The following is a 21,098-nucleotide window of genomic DNA, read 5'->3' on the forward strand; positions in this document are numbered from 1 at the left end:
ATAAAAAGAGGAAAGAAAAAAGATTAAATTGGCAGTTTACCATATTTATCATATGTGAATCAGTGCAGGCTCACTGTTTAAAACCACTAAGGAATAAAGTTGCTGTCAATTACTGTTAGAAGAGTTGCTTTGAGATGGTGTTGCATAGGAATGGAGTTAGAAATTAGCATGCCCAACTGAACAGAAAAAAGTGTGCAAAAATACCACAGGAAATGTGTTGTAAAAATTATGACCACTCCACATTATTTGTAATAGCAAAAGATTTGAAACAACCCCAATGTCCATCAGTAGGGGACTGGGTAAGTAAGTAAAAGCTGGTCCATTCACACAACAGAGCCGGTGGAGCTGTTAAAAAGAAAGTGAGGTAGCGCCCTATACACTGACATGGAGTGATCTCCACTATGCAGTTACGTGGAACAGTGGAGGTAGTGTGCTACTTTTTGTGCAAGAAAGGGAGGATTGTGAATATATGTACACCTTTGTTTATATGTTCAAGGAGAAACAATACAATAGAAAGATAAATAAACTAATAAAAATACATAGGGCGAGGGAGTAGCTAGGGTACAGGAGACCAGGAAGGATGCAAGCATTACCTGAATACGCCTCGATATGTAGTCTGACTTTGTAATCATGTAAAGTTGTGAGATAATTATAACACAATTACATCCAAAAAAGCACTCCCTCTCCATACACACACAAAATGAAAAAAAAAAAAAAGAAACAAATGAACCTAACTGTACTTTGTTAGTTTCATAACCACAAAGGGAAATAATTATTCTGACTGACCTTAGAATGCAATATTTTTCCTGTACGTTCTCAGTGAGATACATGTTGTGGTTACTGGCTTGCGGGTTGTGAAAGAATTCATGAGGCACAAAGGAATAGAAGTTAGAAAGTTTATTAAGAAGAGAAACAGCAGCAGAGGAGTTGCCAGGGGCAGAGTCTGGAATATACAGCTGCACTGAGTTTCTGTTTAGCTGGGTTTTGTCTTCTCCAACCAGGATGTAAACTGCTTCAGCCTGTGGTGGAATCTTCTATTGTGTTCAGCTTTGTCTGTTGGGGTGGGGAAGGTGTGGTTAAACTTGTTATCGCAACCTTTGAAGATGTTGTGTAAACTTAAGTTGGAGCCACCCTCCCCCCTCCAAAAGGCTGCCCCCTTTTTCCTGCTTACCCATACCTGTATTATCAATACGCTGCAAGGACACACACCACAAATCAAAGGGAATAGAAATTGGTTTTAGCAGTCTTATTATTAACAGCTATGTTGATGTGATTAGGAATTCAGATTTTCCGTGTAATAATAAATCAGCATACAATTTTTAAAAATTATGTAAAAATCCCATACACTTAAATTTGAAGTATTAGCAAGATCTTATTCTTCCCTTTAAAAAAAAAGTGTCTGAGATCTGTCTAATGAAAAGGCCTAGAAAACAATAAAAATTCAGTAACAGTGAGCATTCCTAGCACACAGATTGTGACCTTTAAATATCATCCCCCTCTAACAGAACCCAGAGGTCCTTGGAGAGATGCCTGGTTCTAGGTCTGAGATGCGAAATGTACTTGGTAGTCTAGAACATCTTGTGCAAGAAAGCAGGGCACACATCAAAGGCTAATTGGTCATTTCCGAAGGACTCAGAAACCTGCCTGAAGGATTCCCATTGGCCAGAGATGGGATAATTGACTGCAGTTGAGTACGGAAAGAATCCATGAATTATAATGATACTAAACCAGTAATGTGACAGTTATATCACTCCAGCATTACTGCATTGTTACGGCATGAGGACCCTCTTAGCGAGTCTTTTGAATGACAGTAGGGAATAATAATTTCATTATGTAAATTATAGTAAAGAGTCATAATAGAAATGCCAAGTTAGAATCCATGGTCTTTCTCCCTATCTTCTCCCCTTTACAATAGGTTTGGTGGCTGACCTGAGATTGGCCCTTACTGTGACAGGAAATACATTACTTTGCATTCTTTTTCTCTCCAGCTGCTAACATTGTGTCCTCAGCAGAGCGGAAATCTGCCTTCTGAGATTCCCAAGACCTGGGTTCTAGTCCCAGCTCGTCCTCCTGCTCCCTCCACAGTCATCAGGCTCTGAAGCTTGCCGAGCCTCAGACTCTTCACCTCTAAAATAAGAATGAGAATGATCCTACTTTGCCCTTCAAATCCATGAGGAAAGACCGCTGACCTCTAAGATGCCTTCTGCCTTGCTGATGCCATGGGTTTTCACTGTTTCTCCCCATTATTACAGTCTCAAATAGGCATGTTCACGAAACCCCATTGGAGGTTGGAATCATTTAGCAGTCCCTAGAAAAATAAATGTTGCTGCTTCATCACCACAGGTTGGAAGGGAAAGTAACCTACTTTGTCTTTTTATTTCTTTCAGCCATGGAATTCCATGAACATTTGCACAGCATAGGCACCAAGGAAGGTTTGAAGGAACGAAAACTACAAAAAGCAGTGGAGAGCTTTACCTGGAATATTACCATCTTAAAGGTACCTAGCGAGTTGTTTCTGGGGCTAGTGATTTTGCCATCTTTTCCAGCATGTTTCTTTCTGTCAGTGTTAACATTTCCTGCCTTGTACATATGGACCCCTGGAGGTTCTAGGGGGGTTCACAGAAATCCAGTGCCCTCTGTCCTTCAGAGTGTGCAGGCACAAGGCAGGGCAGTGCGGCTCAGAGGGCGAACATGGGGACTTGAATGGTTGGCACGTTGTGGATTCTGGTAGGAAGGGAACGGACCTGGCGTTGCATCCTTGAGGCATTGTCAAGTTCATAAATTCCAGTTGCTATATGTGAAATAGAAAATATTGATTACAGAGGAATGATTGGGAATTGGAAGGCTCTAGTTACTCACATTTCATTTAACACTTTATAATCACAGCCTTCATATTAATATGACCCCAGAAAAACATAGGAAACAATTGTGTGAGGCATAGTCAAAAGAAGTAGGTAAAGGAATTGCCATTTGAAAAAAAGTGTTCCTTCAAGGGAGAAGCCATCTTTGTTACTTCCTTCTGTCGACATGAGAACGGCCAAACCCGTAGAGAATTTTTATAAGAGTTTATTTGAGCCAAGCTGACGATGTATGTTGGGGAGCAAGATCCCAAATGCTCCCAGGAGAGTTAAATGTTGCAGCTTCTTTTATGCATTTGAAATTAAGGAGGGGACATAAGGAAGATTATATGGAGGGGGGAGCAAGCAAGGTGGGGATTGGACTACAGGATACGTAACAAGATTATGTGCTCTCTTAAGGGTAGTAAAGGCTTATTTTAAAGGTATGCTAACCTAGAAGCACAGAAACAACTACAGGGCTTGCTTAAGGCAAAGAGAAACCTTTTCCTAAAAAGTTAGATGCCTGAGGTGTGACTACCCACCATCATCTGTCCAGTTAGGAATTTATGATCAGGTCACCCTGTTTGGTTCCTTTCCTTAGCACTCCTTTTTTTCCTCCCTCCCTCCTTTTCACCCTCCCTTCCTTCCTTTCTCTTTCTTTTTCTTTCTTTCCCTTTCATTCTCTTTTTTCTCTCTATCTCCCTCTGTCCTTCCCTCCTTTCCTTCCATCTATCTTTCTATCTCAGCTTGACCATTTTAAAAAAATTAACTTTTACTATAAAAGTAATAGATTTTCATTGTAGAAAATGTCAAAATAGCATAACCAAATGTAAGCGTAGTCCCACTACCCAGAGACAATGACTCTTGGCCCTTTGCTGTACTTTCTCTCTTCTTTTTCTCTATGCTGTGTATAATATGCCATGATTTTTTAAATAATGCTATGTGTGAACCTTGAAACATGTTTGAGTTTTTTCTCAATGAGGTTTGCTTTTCTTCGCCTCAGGGCTTGAGAACTTCACTAATGATGACACAGAAACACTATTTTTCACTCTGATCCTGGACAGCAAAATGTAAAATTACTCTTTGGTATTCACCCTCCAAACTTTCTGCTAGATTGAATTCAAAACCATAGACAGTATCACAGCTGCCTTTTTAAATCTCCCCTCCCCTTCAAGTTAAAAGATCCATCTCTGCAGCTGACAGCAGTTTTCTGATTTGATTTAATAAAAGCTGCCCTTCCAAAGCTAGCCAGCTTGCATTTTCTCACATTAAACCCCTACTCATTTTTATAATTAAAATCATTTTCTTCTTCAAACACTTCCCTTCCTACACATGTACTTTTAAAAAAACCTCTAGATCTTCTGCTTAGCATTTAACTCTGATTGTAGTTCAGTAAACAGCAGACATCGGAATTTACAATGAAAAGGAATTTGGTTTTACAACTTGCTGACTCACTCCCACCAGAACTGGGGGTACACTGCAAATTTCCTGCAAACCTCAGGAAAAAAATAGCACCGTCGTGTATAGCCCTGCGATAGGAGTAAATCCTCATTTGGCTTTTATTTTGTTACAGGCAAAAATAGAATTAGGGACCAAAGTTCTCTGGTCAGCTCTCTTCGCTGCTCGTTTGTGGTCTGAGAACCAGCAGTCTGGGCATCACCTGGGAGCTCTGTCCTAGACCCACTCAATCACAGTCCGTGTTGTTGCAAAATTCCAGGGCATTCTTATGTGCATTCAAGTTGGAGAAGCACTGGGAAAAGAGCCACCGAAAATGGGAGTCTGGCTCACCGATTAATGAAAAACAGTTGACAAAAAGTAATGTACGAGATTTTAGAAATAACTAATGGAACCAAATAGCTAGTCTGAGGAACCATATTCCCTTTTGACTTGTCGACATGAGAGCAATGTCCAAACCTGTAGAGAATTTTTGTATGAGTTTATTTGAGCCAAACTGACAACCATGCCAGGAAGCAAGATCTCAAATGCTCCAGAGAATGACAGTTTTGCAGTTTCTTTTATACCTTGGGCATTAAGGAGGGAATGTAAGGAAGGTTAGGTGGAGGTTGGAGAAAGCAAGGCACAGGTTGCTCCCTGTAGTGTTGTTACGCCTGTAGGGGTCTGGAAAAGAGGATTACTTCTGGTGTGTCAAAGGTATGGTAACCTAGATGTACAAGAACAATAAACAGGGCTGGCTTAAACCTTTTACTAAAGAAGTTATAGGCCTGGGGTGTGACTACCCACCAAGACCTGCCCAGTTAGGAATCTATGATCAGATCACCCTGTGAGGTTATTTTTGGTCACTGCAGTTGTGCATACCTCCTTTTTGTCCATAAATGTATATCCAGGAGAGAGAATTAACATCTCAGACTTACATTCATATGGAAACAAATGTATAGGATAGGGTAATAGATACTTCTGAAATTTCCAGGATAATATTTGCAGTGGATGGTACCTGAGTATGATGGAACCTAAGCAAGGAATGGGGAAGAATTGGAGAGATCTGTGTTCATTTCTGTGCAATAGAAGGGGTTTTTTCCTTTTTTTTTTTTTTTTTCCTGTGTATCTCTCAGGCTTAAACTTTCTTTAAAAGAATCGATGCTCCTGGAATCTTGGATGTGAGTTTGGGTCTGAGTTGAGCTTCTCACCTTTTCTTGGCAGGAATTCCTCTCATTGCTTGTTCTTTGTGCTGAGCGTGGTGAGATGGCAGCCCTCCAGGCTGTGGTGTGCAGTAGGCAGCTAATGGCACAGAGGCTTTGGGGAAGGTTCTGGATGATGCTGGATCTGGAGAGAGGAGGAGATGGGGACAGGAAGCCTGCTGAGGGAGTTTGAGGCCAGGCACAGAAAGCACCAGGACGGTTGGTCACCCTGAGAGGGGGCACCCTGCCATGAGCTCCTTTCAGCTAAGGATGGCCAGTCCAGTTTTTACGAATCTTGTTTAGTTTTCCAACTTTAAGAATTGCTTTAAAATATAGAAATGAACAAAGAAATGGCCTCCATGATCACCACACCCAGAATGACCCACTGTTAACATCTTGGCATATTTGCTTCTAGTCATTTTTATCATTGAAGAAAAATCATTTGTTTTTGTAAATATGCCTTCATTATAAAGAAGTTTTTATTTTAATGTAGAAAAGATAAAAGTTTTAAAATGACCTCAGATCCTCCCTTTGAGAAATAACTTATTAAATGTAGGTGACTTTATACCAGGAACTTTTTTTTGTGCATAAGGATGGCTGGCTGGCTGGATGGATGGAGATGCATTTTATTAAGTCTGAGTCGTACTTTTTTTCATAGTTTTGACTTCTTTGAAATTTGTATGTACCTTATAGTCCATGGCATCTTCGCATTGTATCCTAGTTAAGTTGGCAGTGATATTTCTCTGTTAGTGGTATAGAAAATAGTGGTACATCTCACAAGCACTGGTGTCTCAGATATTATAAAATAAGGTATGTCAATAGATAAACTCTTACTATAATTGCTCTTTTTAATTTTTTAAAAAGGTACTAAATTTCACTGAATTTAACAGAAGGACAGTAAACCATACAGAAGCTAAATGAATTGCTGAACAATTTTTACTGTAAAAGGTATTTATTTCCTATAAGTCCCTCTAAGGTTAAGAAAAAAGATTATGAAAAATGTGAATAGGACTCACTTTTTGTTTTTTTTTTAAAAAGCTACACATTTCAGTTATAAGCTTTGTTGGTTGACCTCCTGCTATGAAAAATGAGAATATTAACACTCTCTAATATATCTAGGTAGCAAGTTAGGAATATTGCAATTTTTCCATCATCCGTATTTAAATATTCCCATTTGGTTCCAACACTAATTCCCATGTTGCTTGGTATAAGTTCAATATTTAAATTGGTTTACTGTTACCACCAGTCCAAGAAGTCACCTTTAATTGCCCCTTTAATTCAGAAGCCAGCCCTTAAGACCTCATTCCCATTAGATAGCACCCTTCTCTCTCTTTTTGGTCAGTTTTGTGGAGGCATAATTTATATAAAATGAAATCCACCAAGTTTAACTGCACAATTCATTGAAATTTGACAGGTGTATATAGTCATGCAACCCCACCACAATAATGACGGAGCATTCCCATCACCCCAAAAGTTCCCTTGTGCCCGTTTGTAGTGAACCACCCCACCTTGCCAACTGCTGACCTGGTCAGCCTGTTTCAGAGTGTCACGTACATGGAATTCTGTAGTATGCAGCTTGGTGCCCGGCGTCTTTCACGGGGCGTACTGCTTTTGAAAGGCACCCCACCCTCTGCCCCGTCATCTCTCCCACTCCGTCAAATAGCAGTAAAACGGAGACACTCACTCAGGCCTCTTCTCCCCAGTTGGGTTGGCCGTTAGAATTTTCAGGATTTTTATGAACTTGCCAGAATGAATTCTCTTGACTTTTAGAAGCTCATTCCACTTTGTTATGCCCTTTTCTTTGGTTGCTGCTTATGGGGTTTTGTTTGTTTGTTTGTTTGTTTGGGCTAATTGTACTCTTTTTGTTCATTTCATCGGGCATGTGGGAAGGAAATTCTTTAATGCATTTTTAGCCCACCAGCTTCATCAAGACAGTCCTCTCCCTTTATTTCCCATTTGCTAAAATAGTCACTGCACTGGTGATAATTTTCACTGTTTCTATTTAGTCCCATTCCTAAAATGGTAGAATCTCATAGTAGCTACATAGAATTTGACTCTGTAATTTCACCCCTACCCACTCGTTACAGCAATACTCTCAAGCAACGTGGAATTATTCTATTCCCTGTTCTCCGACACCCCTTCACGTGTCTGAGAGCTGTCGTTCCTTCTCTTAGACTCCCCTGATTCAGGTCAGACCTGACCAGTCCCTTCCGCAGATGCTAGAATGACATGGCCTCTGGTCCCTGAGCCTTCTGAAGGCTCTAGCGTATCAGCATCCTTTATAGGATGGAGTGACCAGCATTATCCCCGTACCTCAGGTGCAGGCTGAGCTCACCTCTTGGAGGGACACTCGTCAGTATGACTTTGCTCGTAGTCTGAAAATTATCTTGCCGTTGATATAGACCAAAATTAGGTTCGATTTTATAGCGCCTGCGTCATATCATGGACTTAGCGCAAGATGTTTTCTAGATGAATTGCTACCGTGCTAGCTCTCCCTATCCTGGGCCACTCCACCCTCAGAAATAAGACTGAAAACTAAGCCCTAAAAGTAATTAGAGGCTTGTTCTCTTTAGGAACCTAAGACTGCTGCCAAAAGTAAATAATTAAACCAGACAGATTTTGCACCTGGTAAGACGTTTAATCTTGATTTTATTTATTTTTTACTTGAGGTGCAGTGCTTACCTTAAAGACCTGAACAGTAGTAACATTGGATTCCTCTCCAAAAATCACTTTGGCAGCCTGTGTATGACCCCTTTTCTTTATTGATGCTAATATCCTTTAGTTATTTTATTTATCATAGGCGATGTATTCTATTGCCTGTTTTTCTGAAAAGCTGTAATTGCTGAAAGCCGTTTATTCAGTGTGTGAAACCGCTTCCGATGGCTCAGAAAATCACACTACAGTAGCATTCGTCATGAGGCAGGCTTACTCCCTGATCCATTTAAAACACAGCGAAGCCTCAGACATTTGGATCCCACTAATGCGGAATTTGTGATTACTCAGCTAAGGTTTGATTATGCGGAGGTGTGCTTAAAAGATGAATTGGGTGAAGGAAGTGCTTGCGCGTGCACTGGTTTTACTAGCATTGCAGGAGCTTTGATGCCCATGGGCCTGGCTCTGCTCACATCTCAGCACCGCCTCGCTCCCCACTTCCCCTCTCTGTGCAGTTGGGCCGCACTCCCCTCCCCGCTGACCCTGGGCCCTCTGCCTGGAGCCCATTCTTGACCTCCTACCTTCTATGCTTAGGACGTGGCTCACTTCCACTATCTGGAAACTCCAGTGGCTGCTCCTGAAACCCCCACCCCACTTCTGCCACCAGAACAACCACCTCTGTGCCAGGAGAGGCCCCCCTCCCACTGCAAGGGCTGGCAGTCACTGCCAGGGTGACAACTAGCCCTTCCTAGGGCCAGGCCTGTAACATAGGGAGGTGTAGTCAGTCAGAACTTAGGAAGCTTTGTAGTGTAGCAACAACACTATTAAACAGCGGGGAGGCCCCAGTGGCATCATTTGGTGGAGTGCTGGAGTCCTGTGTGGAAGGCAGTGTTCTCCACAGCCTCGGCCTGTGGAAAGCCGTCTCTGCGCTTATACCGAGGCCAGCTCAGACCCCACACCTCCTCCAGGAGTGGGGTGCTGCCCGGGAGCCCCCCACCCTCCGTCTTTGTGAGTGAAACATAAAATTGTTTCTGAGGAGAAAGGCATTCATTTGGAATTTAAGTTAAATTAAATCTTATATTTAAAATTTTGAATTATTAACTTTTGTACAAACCTTTGAGCACAACCATTGTTAAATTGGGGAATAACTGTGATGAAATAAATGTGATGAAATAGCCAAAATATTGGCAAAAACAGGGAGGGTGATGCAGATTCAAGACATGTGGATACTTTGGATCGCCCCATCCGCTTTTCAGAATCAAGACAGTGGATCATATAATTGAATGTCTCTTTGGATTAAGAGAAAAACCCAGGGTTGGCCGCCATGTTCACAGTGCTCTTTTCATAGTCTCACAAAACCCTCAACCACCTGGTCAGCAGCCCTGAACCCTTTGGGGTGGGAGGCAGGGGAGAGGCAAGGCAGTATTTCACAAGCGTTCAGTGAGATGGTTTGTTTACCACTCATATTCTACTCCCTTCAAACATGTGAATGAACATAAGGTGAAGCCAAAAGGATAGAAACAATAATGACCATTCAAAGCGATTCTAATGTCCTGTAGAGAAGCACGTGCCACCGTTCCCCATTGCCCTGGCTTTAGGTGCTGATGAGCAGGGGATCTTTTTCCAAGTGTAAGGTTTATTGAGACTTCAGTGGGAACAATGCCTGACCATGCCAGGAGGCCTTCCTTACCTGATGAATGTGCTACGGTCTTAGCCAGCCACACAAGACCACTCGAGGGGGGAGCTGTCAGAGTGTAATGAGTGGCAATTTAGAATCAGTAGCCGAGATTCCCACAGCCCATTTATTCTGCTGTTCACTCATTCCTCATTCAACAAATGTGAATTGGAAATCTATATTTCTGTTCCTGTGTTTAATTACAGGAAGAGTGAATTGTCTGCACAGTGGGTGATATGCTGAGTACATTAAAACTGTGGTGGGCGTTCCGCTTTGCTTGCTTGCTTTCCAGTGTCACGTGTAAGAAAACAGAATACACAGAAAGTTGTGTTTCTTAAAGTGTAATTTGCTGGGTAGACTCTGCCTTGGGCAAGGCCTTTGATCTCCCTAAACTCAGTTTCCTCATCTATAGAGTGTGGGTAGTAATCACATCTCCCACAGAATTAAGAAACTTTCAGGAAATGATCTTTGTAAAGGGCCTAAGACAACGCCTGGCACACAGTAGTCACTCAGTAAGTGGTAGCTATTGTTTCCAGAAGGCTTTGCTGATACACATTCCTACACATCCAATTTTTTGACATATTGTAGCCTCTGTGGTTTCAAATTCAGGACCTTAATTACATTTGCAGCCATTCTGTGCCAATTTGAATTGTGGTTGTAAGAAATACAACATATTTAATAGTTTCCATAGCACTCTAAAAAGAGGTTTGTGCATTTGGCCTATGATTCAGAATACTTGAAAAATACTAACTTGTAATGTATTCAGTTTCTATATGAGTCTCGTATCACCCAAAACAGTGACTAACCACAAAATATTTACTAAAAAGTATTAAATTGTGACCACCTACTATTAATATTCTAAATAAAGCCTTTAGTTTCCTGGTCATGAGATGTGTTAGGGTTTGGCAGGTTTGAGTCTGGTTTTGGTTGCAGAAGACACTAGGATGAGAGACAGCAAAGGAGCTTTGGACCCTTTGTGGGGTCCAAATGACGGAAGTGGGCCGTCATTGCAGAGTGACGCCGAGGGTACCTGAGGCCTCCTAGTGACTTGCAGGGTGACAGGAAAGATAAGACATGTACATGTCAAACTGCTAAGCGAGGGTCCAGGAAGTGGGTTGGCATTAGGCTCACTCAGGTGACAGTCTGTCTTACTGCTGGGCCCTGGTGCTCTCCAGGTGTCTTCCCCCCTTTCTTTATCCCAGAGTCAACCTCACCTCTTAGGGGAGCAGGAGCTCTCAGTAAAGGTACCTGAAATCTGCCATGGTCCCCTCTGTGCTCCCGAGCGGATAAGTAAGCAAGAAGGAGGCAGCTTAATCCATGCCATCCAGGTGAACCTTCTTGGGTTGGGGCCTTTGACCCCAGAATAACCCAAAAGTCAGTGTGGGCCCCAGACACGCTGAGGTCAAACCAGACACTGATAACTTACATCCCTGTTTGCGTTAAAACAAAATATAGTTGACTATGTTTGTGCCTCCTTCAGACTCCCCAATGGTATGAGTGTATTCTTCTTTCTCTTCCCTCCCACTGCATGGCATTTGGGAAAAAGTGTCTGCTGGTCCCCAGAGAAGGGCAAGGAGCCACCTTCACTCTCCCTGGCTGTCAGCCATGCACAGGTGGGTGGCAGAGACTGAGGTCTTTGTGGCCACACTGGTTCTCTCACCTCAGAAGTAAGGCAACTCCAGTTTCCTCTAACAGATAGTTTGACCAAAAAAATCCTTGAAAAAAATAACTGACACATAGAGTCCCTATTGTTTAACTGTAGGTTTAAATAAAAGCACTGAATTGTGATTGTTAATTTTGGGTTCAAAAGCTGTGTAGCACACCAATAGATGAGCTTTGAAACATTTGTAATACGTTAAAAACTAGGACCTCTTTTGTGGTCGGACAAGAAATGTTGTATATGGTTAGGGCACCGGCTCTGGCGTGTGGCATCTGCCATCATTCCTTCCCTGGCTGCTCTGGCCTCTGATCCAATCCCAGGTGAGCCACGGGCAGAGCCAGAAGGAGCACTGTCATGCCTGACTCAGCAAGGTCACTGGGATCCAGCGCTGCCCTCAGCTGTATCTTTTTTTTTTTTTTAATTGGGGAACAGTGTGTTTTTTCAGGATCCATCAGCTCCAAATCGAATAGTTGTGTTCAATCTAGTTGTGAAGGGCACAGCTCGTTGGCCCATGTGGGAATCGAACCGTCAACCTTAGTGTTATGAGCACTGTGCTCTAACCTCCTGAGCTAACTGGCCGCCCCTAGCTATATCTTTTAAAGATTATTTTCTGAGACTACCTGAGAACCTTAAATATTTTGAGCCAAGGTTGTTATAAATCTTTGAAGATGAAAACCAAATAGAATAAATTATGAAAGTTGCAACGGAATGTGTAAACCCAAATAGGGTTTGAGTTCCTCAACTAAAAACACTGCAAAGCCAGGTTCGTAGGAGTCTTCCAGACCAGAACCCCCTGTGTTCGTGTGCAACAGCATTTTAAATAGCCTTTGCTCTTTGGAAGCAGTGCAATGTGAGCACATCACCTCTTCCAGAAATGTTCTTTACTCACACTAGGTGCCATAGTTCTGAGACATATAAGAATTTTCAACGCAGAGAACAAAACAAAAAATGATGTTGATGAAGTTCAGCAGCTCCCTAGAGCCATGTCTAGCACCCCTGCAGGCCCTTTGTACCTCATCTAGGTAATGGCCAAAGGCCTGGTCTGTTCACGGTGCCACAATGACTTGTCTGAACTTGAGAAACATGAGATTCGACCAGATAAAGAACTCTGTTAGTACGTTAGCTATCATACACCATCTGGGGATTTTTGTTGTTAACAAGCCCCGTCATCCTGTGGTAGGTCTCTATATGCTGACGCGGAAAGATTACCAAGGCACGGGTTTTGGTGAAAAACAAAAAAAGGAAAGCAAAGCATAATATAGTTTGCTTGATTCCACTGATGTAAAAATAAAATAAAATACCTAATGTCATATATATATAAATGCAGAGGAAAAGGTAAAACACATTGTTTGGGAGGCAGCTGTGAGGGTTAAAGAGACACATTTTATTCTAATTATATTCATTCAACATGTTTACTGAGCTCATGATGTGTGCCTAGTGCTCTTCTCAGCTTGGGGAGCTCAGCAGCGACCTGCAGATATAAAAGTCCCTGCCCTCTTGGAGTTCACATGTAAAGGGTGAGATAGACAGTAAACAAGGCAGTGGAGTATGTCAGATAGTAGGAAGTGTTATGGAGAAAGGAGGCAGGGAATGGGGTAAGGAGACTTGTGAGCAGAAGGTGGGAATTCTAAGTTTGGAAAGGTTGCCAGGGAGAGCATTGCCGAGATGGGAGCTTCGGAGTCAAGACCTGAAGGAGGTGAGAGAGTGAGCTGTGTGCATTCTGAGCAAGAGCCCTCTCTGCACAGGGAATGGTAAGGGCACAGATCTTGCGATTGGGCCGGAGAGGTCCTGCTGTGCTGCAGGAATATTTTAATGTGAACAAGGCAGAGCAATGAGGAGATGAGCACAGCTCGGGGGCAGGTCATACAGGGCTCTGGGAAAGGACTTGACTCCCACTCTAGGTTATATGTGAAGCCATAGAGGGGGAGGCTTGTTCTGACTATGTTTTTGTTTTTTGTTTTTGTTTAGATTTTTATTGGAGAATTGGGGGATGGGAACAGACACGTTGCTGTCCTTTTGTTCTTCAGTCTAGTTGTGGAGGACGTTGTTTTACTGGCCCAAGCTGGCACCATCATTGCACTCTTTCCGGGTGAGGCAGATCAGTCGCCGGCTTCTGGACGGCCACTCACGGCGGCTGCTGGCCGCTCACGGCGGCTGCTGGCTACACACGGTAGCCCATGGCAACCCACTTCAGCCGTGGCTGCTGCCTGTGCCGTCGCCCGCGACTCATGGCAGCCCAGCTCCAGGTTGAGCTGTTATTCAGCATCTTAGCTGTGGAGGGCAGTGTCACTGGCCTTCATATGTGGGATCCGAACCGGGGCCCTCTGGCATCCCAAGCCAGCTCTTAACCATCGCGCCACTCGGCCGGCCCCTGACTATGTTTTAATTGGATCTCTCTGGCCGGCATTGAGAAGGGAAAAGCAGGACAACCAGTTGGGAAGGCACTGTGGTCAACCCAGAGAAAAGCGATGGTGTCTTAGGATGCACTGGTGGCATTGAAGGTGGTAAGAAGTGGTGAGAACGTCTGTGTGTGTGTGTGTGGGGGTGTGTGTGTGTGTGTGTGGGTGTGGGTGTGTGTGTATTTTTTATTTTTTTAAATATAGAGCCAAAAGGAGCTGCTGACAGGAGGAATGGTGGATTTGAGAAAAGGAGAGGAGTCAAAGACCTCGAGTTTTTGGACTGAGTCACTACAAGAACAGTGTTGTCTTAATCTAGGAGGAGTTGATTATAGGGGGAGTGGTAGGATATCAGGAACACAGTTTTGGACATGTCAAGTCCAGGAGGACATGCTAAGTAGGCATTTTGAACAATGACCCACTAATGTTTATCAATAAAAAATGTTGGCAAAGAAATCAATAGACTTGAAAACCAGAAATTAATAGAGAAAATTAACAAAACCAAAAGCCATTTCTTTGTAAAGATCAATAAAATCAATAAGCCACTAGCCAAGCTAACTGGGGCAGGGGGTGGGGGAGGATGAGGAAGAGAGAAGACACAAATTATTAATATCAGAAATGAAAGAGGAGACATCATTACAGATCCATTGGGCTTTAGAAGGATAACTATGAACTATGATGAACAACTCTATGCCTACACATTTAATAACCTAGATTAAATGGACCAATTTTTTGAAAGGCACAATCTGCCAAAACTCACAAGAAGAAACAGATAATCTGAATAGGCCTATCTCTATTAAAGAAATTGAATCAATACTTACTAACCTTTAAGAACAGACAGCACCAGTTCAGATGGGTTCACTGGTGAATTCTACCAAACATCTAAGGAAAAAATTATACCAATTTTCTACAATCTCTTCCAGAAAATAGAAGCAGAGGAACTACTTCCTAATGATTCTATATGGCCAGCATTAATTACCCAACTACCAAAACTAGACAAAGACATTACAAGAAAATTGTAGACTAATACCACTCATGAACACAGATGCAAAAATCCTCAAGAAAATATTAACAAATAGAATTCAACAATGTGTAAAAAGAATTGTACACCATGACCAAATGAGATTTATACCAGGTATGAAATGTTCGTTCAACAATCAAAAACCAATTAGTGTAATCATCAATAGGCTAAAGAAGAAAAATCACATGATCATCCCAATAGATGGGAAAAAAACACTTGACAAAATCCAACACTTATTTTTGATAAAAACTCAGCCAACTAGAAAAAGAGAAGAACTTTCCCAACTTGATAAAGGCCATCTACAAAAAAAGTATAGCTAGCATCGTACTTAATGGTGAAAAGCTCAAGGCTTTCCTGATAAGATCTAGAGCAAGGCAAAGATGTTTCCTGACACCACTGCTTTTCAGCATTGAACTAGAAGTCCTAGGTAATGCAATAAGACAAGAAAAGAAAACAAAAGGTATACTGACTGGGAAGGAAGAAATAAAACTGTCTTTGTATACTGATGACGTCGTCGTCTGTAGGAATTCCAAAAGAATTGACCAAAAAAACAAAACAAAACAAAACAAACAAAACACTTCTGGAACTAATAAATTGTATAGCAAGGTTGCAAGATACAAGGTTAATGTATAAAAGTCAATCACTATTCTATATACCAATAACGAACAAGGGGAATTTGAAATTAAACACACAATACTATGTATATTAGCACCCCCAAAAAAACTAAATACGTATAAACTTAACAAAATATGTATAATCTATTTGAGGATCTATATAAGGAGAACTACAAAACTGATTAAATATGTCAAAGAGAACATGAATAAATGGAGTAACATCTCCTGTTCATGGATAGGAAGACTAAATATTTTCAAGATATCATTTCTTTCCAGCTAGATCTAGATTCAGTGCAATACAAATACCAGTAAGTTATTTTGTAGTTATTGACAAACTTATTCTAAAGTTTATATACGGCAAAAGACCCAGACTGCCGACACAATACTAAAGGAGAACAGTCAGAGGACTGACACTGCTAACTTCAAGATTTACTGTAAAGCTATAGTAGTCAAGAGAGTATGATATTGGTGAAAGAATAGACAATTAGATCATGGAACAGAATAGAAGGCCCAGAAAAAAAATTTTAAATTAAAAAAAAAAAGAAAAAAGAATATTCAACTGATCTTTGACAAAGGAGAAAAGGCCTTATAATGGAGCAAAGAAAATCTTTTCAACAAATAGAGCTGGAATAACTGGACATCCACATGTAAAAAATATATATAAATAAAGAAAGAAAGAATCTAGACACAAACCTTACACCCTTCATAAAATTTAACTCAAAACAGATCATAGACCTAAATGTAAAACACAAAGCTATAGAACTCCTAGAAGATAACCTAGATGACCTTGGGTAGGGCACTTACTTCTTAGATACAACACCAAAGGCGTGATCCATGAGAGAAAGAATTGATTAGCTGGACTTCATTAGAACTGAAAACATATGCTCTGCAAAAGACAAGTCAAGAAAATAAGAAGACAAGTCACAGACTGGGGGAGAATATTTGCAAAAGACACATCAGATAAAGGACTGTTACCCAAAATATATAAAGAGCCCTTAAAACAACAGTAAGAAAATGAACAATCTAAATTTAAAATGGGCAAAATACCTAAGCAGACACCTCACTGAAGAAGATATACAGATGTCAAGTAAGTATATGAAAGGATGTTCAACATCATATTGTCATTAGAGAATTACTAATTAAAACAAAAGTGATATGCCACTACATACCTATTAGAATGACCAAAGTCTAAAACACTGATAAAACCAAATGCTGGTGAGGATGTGGAGCAACAGGAATCTCACTCATTGCTGGTGAGGATGCAAAATGGTACCACCACTTTGAAATATAGTTTGGCAGATTCTTAACAAAACCAAGCATGCTCTTATCGTGCGATACAATCACACTCCTTTTGATATCTACCAAAATGAATTGGAAACTATGTCCACACTGAAACCTGCACATGGATGTTTCAAGCAGCTTTATTCATAATTACCAAAGCCTGGATGTAACCAAGGTGTCCTTCAGCTGGTGAATGGATAAACTGTGGCACATGCATACAGTGGCGTACTGAAAAGAAATGCGCTATCGAGCCATACAAGACATGGAGGAAAGTTAAGTGCATATTACTAAGTGAAAGAAGCCAATCTGAAAAGGCTGTATGTATATTATGTAAATTCAATTATATGACATTATGGAAAAGGCAAAATTATTGATGATTCAGTAGGACCAGCAGTTGCCAGTGATTATGGGAAAGGAGAGATGAATGGGTGGAACACAGCGGATTTCTAGGGCAATGTAAGTATTGTGTGTGGTACTGTGATGGTGGGTACGTTTGTCCAAACCCACAGAATGTACAACACCAAGAGTGAACCATAATGTAAGCTGTGGACTTCGGCTGGTAATGAGGTGACAATGTAGGTTCATCAGTTGTAACAAATGACCCACTGTGGGACAGCCTGTGGAGAAGGTTGTGCCTATGTGGGAACAGAGGGTAATGGGAACTGTGTACTTGCTACTCAGCTTTGCTGCAAACCTAAAACTGCTCTAAAAAATGAAGTTTATTAATTAAAATAAATTTTTGGAATTTTAAAGCACAAATGGACTATCTAGTTACAACTTATTAACCATAAATGTGTGTAGCAATCCTGCATGTGGACAAATAAACTCTTTAACAGGAAATTATGTTCCTGGCACAATATGCTAGAATTTGTATACAAAAACCTTACTACTTGTGCAATTTCAGTATCTGAGTTCAGTGACTAGTAACAATGAATAAAAATGAAGCCCCTTCAGTTAAACTAAGCAGTGGAACATCTATTTATAGTTACTAACTAAAGGTCTCTGTAAAGCAGGAAAATCATGAACAGTAAGTGGTAAACAGCAAACCATTCTGTGGATTCGGGCCTCATAGTGGCTTAAATTACATTGCAATTTGGTCTCACCAGCGGCTGAGATTTGATTATAGTCTGGTTGCCTGCAGAAGTGAGTCCTTCCCTGTTACCCTCTGCAGGTGGCCCCAAGCTTTAGTTGTACAGAAATACTTTAATGGGGACCCACATTGGGGGGCAGTTAAAACAAAAAACAAAAAAAAGGAAAGGACAAAGAAGCGATGGTACCAAGAATGTAAGTATGGCAAAAAAAGTCAAACTATAGAGGAATCATAAAGCGAATAATGGAATAAATTTAGAGCTTGAGAGAAGGGAGAAAAATAGTGAACAAGGAGAATAAGAAAGAAGGAAAGGTAATAGTATAAGTAGAATGAGCTATTGGTGGAATATATGAAGGAAAAATAGTACAAAAAACCAAAGTAGTAATGTTGGAATTTACAACAGCGAAGCACCACATCATGTCTTCTACCCAATAATCTTGAAATCATTGGCTGACATATGGGCGGTTTCACTCCCTGGGGGACCTTTGAAAATGTCTGCAGACATTTTGGTTGTCACACTGAGAGGGTGCTACTAGTCTCTAGTGGGTAAAGGCCAGGGATGCTGCTAAATACCCTAAAATGCACAAGACAGCCTCCCCCCACTCCCACCAGATTAGTGGTGGTCAGGGGCTTGAGATGGTTGTGGGTGTGACTGGCATCATAGAACCATGGAGATATTTGTGGTGGTGGGTTAGCTCTGTGTGTTGATTGCAGTGGTGGTTAATAAATCAACACATGACCATAAAGTGACCCAGAACTAGACACACACACTGGACCAGTGTCAGCTTCCTGGTTTGGATATTGTGCTATAGATATAGGATGTAACCATCAGGGGAAATTTGGGAAAGAGTACACAAGACCTCTCTCTTACTATATTTGCATCCTTCTGTGAATTTATACTTATTTCAAAATAAAACGTTTAAGAAAAAACAAACCTTTAAAAGGAAGAAACCAAGATTGGCCAATTAGTGGAAATTGTAATTTTAACGGGAATGATACACACACACATGCAACTCTCTTCAGATTTATAAATGGAAAGGATTGTCAAGGCACGACATTCTTAGAATATGGCATTGAAAAGTGGGAAGAGAAACTCATTTTTTATTAAAATTGACCTATTCAAATGCAATGCCAATACGAAATACATATGCCCTCTTGGCAGAATCAAAATACTTCTATTTCAGTGGAAACCTATATTGCCAAACTGTAACAATAACTAACATGTTTAATTGCATGTTTTGTTATAGGGACAAGCGGATCTCTTGAAATATGCTAAGAACGAGACTTTGGAGAACCTGAAACAAATCCATTATGCTGCTGTTTCATGTGGACTGAATAAACCAGGCACAGAAAATGCCGACGTTCAGAAGGCACGCCGGAGCCTGGAAGTCATACCTGAAAAAGAAAACGATGAAACTGGAGAATGAAGGAGCTTCCTAGAAATCATTATGGAGTTTATAACTCTAGGACCAATCGGAACATTTGCTTTGCACTCACTAATGAAAATAATATTTGGGATTTTAAAGCACAACTGGAATAGCGAATTACAGTCTATTAAAACTGTGAATGTATGTAGCAATCCGGCGTGTGAAGGCAAATAAACTCTTTAACAAGAAATTATATTCCTGGCCAAAGTATGCTGTATTTGTGTACAAAGACATCATAACTCAGTTTCAGTGTGAACAACAGACTATTCACTCTAGTTCCATTGAGAAAAAACAAAACAAAAAACGTTTTCCTAACTGAAAACACTTTCTTAAGATGGAAATGGATTGTATTGTCAAATTAGTATTTATTGGAGAAAAACCTGGTCTACGCATTTTATGTATGTGTGATTGCCAGAGTCTCTGGGTTATAGATGATTTTGGTGGCATGCCTGCTGAGCCATAATTACTAAGGAGAATGTAAGTGGACAGATTCCCTGAATCTCCAGGGACCTTGGAGAGCCATTGAATAGAAGGAGAACGTGCAATTGGACTGAAGCCCCTGGCTGAAGACACGCGCTGGGTGTATATATACGATGTAAAACCAACCAATCTGGAAGCAACACGTTGTAAATAGTTTTTCATTGTATGAAGTAGTGTTCACATTAAAAAGATGTTTTATGATATTTCTCCAATAGAAGTATATGCATTTCATGAAAGTGTAAGTGTCAAAATTTCTAGTTCAAGATATTTTACTCTTCAGAGTAGCCGTTTACTTGTTGAACAGTTTTTTCAAAGCTAAGTTGGTCTGGCCTGACACTTTTACTTTTAGTGAGGTGTCCACAACTCTACACAATGGCAGCTGGCCTATGGTCAAAGGCACCGAGACATGTCTTTCCACTTCTCAGTTCGCACCAGAGTGAAATGTGCCTCGAAATGGTGCAAATAGTAAGTCAAGGGCAGTTAGGGGGGCTGGAGCAGACGTAGCTTTCCTAAGGCCAGCTGAGCTTTCAATCCAAGCTTTTATTTTCCAAGTCAGTGAAACTTTGTGCAATTTTTGAAAAGATACCGAACGCTGCAGCCTAATGACTGCTCCTTTCAAACCAAAGTTGCTTTCACATTTTGGAAAAGATTTCTAAACCTTCAACAACCCCTTTTTTATTAGTCCATTTTCTTTTCAGTGTTTCAAGTATATGAGCAGGTAAATATGTGCAACCTTCAACTTGGTATCTCATTAATTACTTCCCCACAGTTAGGGAGATGTTCAAGCTGATATATTTAATTTATTTCTGCCCAGGCTCCTAAATAGCCTCTTAAAAATCAATTCCTTTGCTCAGTTCTTGCCATGTGCATTCTAATGTGCTTAAGTTAAGGTGTGCGTCTCCAAGGCTCTTCCCTAGATGTAGTTCCAGATAGGAAATTAAACCTATCTGTTATTTGAATAATAGTGTGGTTCCCTGCACACCCCAGCTAACAGCCAGCCAGTAGCTTAGGCTCTTAGCTGTGAAATGAACTCCACATGGGGGAAAAAAGTGAATAGAAAATAACAAAGAATTAAAAGTAGCTTTATAGGATGAGAAATAAAATAATATATAATTTAGATTATTGTCAGCAATTCTTGAACTTAACTGGCAACCAAGTAGCAACATTTAAAGTGAAAGTCCAGAAATAAGAAAAAAAACCTTCCAAAATATAACAAAACTGGCACAAAATTGCTGCATTTACAGTAATGGCAGGCATTGAATCATATGTGATTTGAATGACTCTTGAGAGCAAGGCACTTGTAGCCTGTTGTTAGGGCACACAGGCTCC

The 21,098-nt window shown here is 40.9% G+C and overlaps 1 protein-coding gene across 2 annotated transcripts in view; it reads left to right on the forward strand.

Moving 5' to 3' along the window:
- The window catches only part of PLCL2 (phospholipase C like 2), a 181,706-nt gene extending 161,723 nt beyond the window's left edge, over positions 1-19,983 (forward strand). For both annotated transcript variants that reach the window (XM_019629007.1, XM_019629008.1), the window contains exons 5-6: positions 2,388-2,497; positions 19,110-19,983. In XM_019629007.1, the coding sequence (XP_019484552.1) occupies positions 2,388-2,497; positions 19,110-19,289 (290 nt within the window). In that variant the 3' untranslated portion in view covers positions 19,290-19,983. The remainder of the gene's footprint in view (positions 1-2,387; positions 2,498-19,109) is intronic.
- The last annotated feature ends 1,115 nt before the right edge of the window (positions 19,984-21,098 follow it).

The sequence above is a fragment of the Hipposideros armiger genome, unplaced genomic scaffold, assembly GCF_001890085.2.
Source record: "Hipposideros armiger isolate ML-2016 unplaced genomic scaffold, ASM189008v1 scaffold_823, whole genome shotgun sequence".
NCBI classification, from domain to species: domain Eukaryota; kingdom Metazoa; phylum Chordata; class Mammalia; order Chiroptera; family Hipposideridae; genus Hipposideros; species Hipposideros armiger.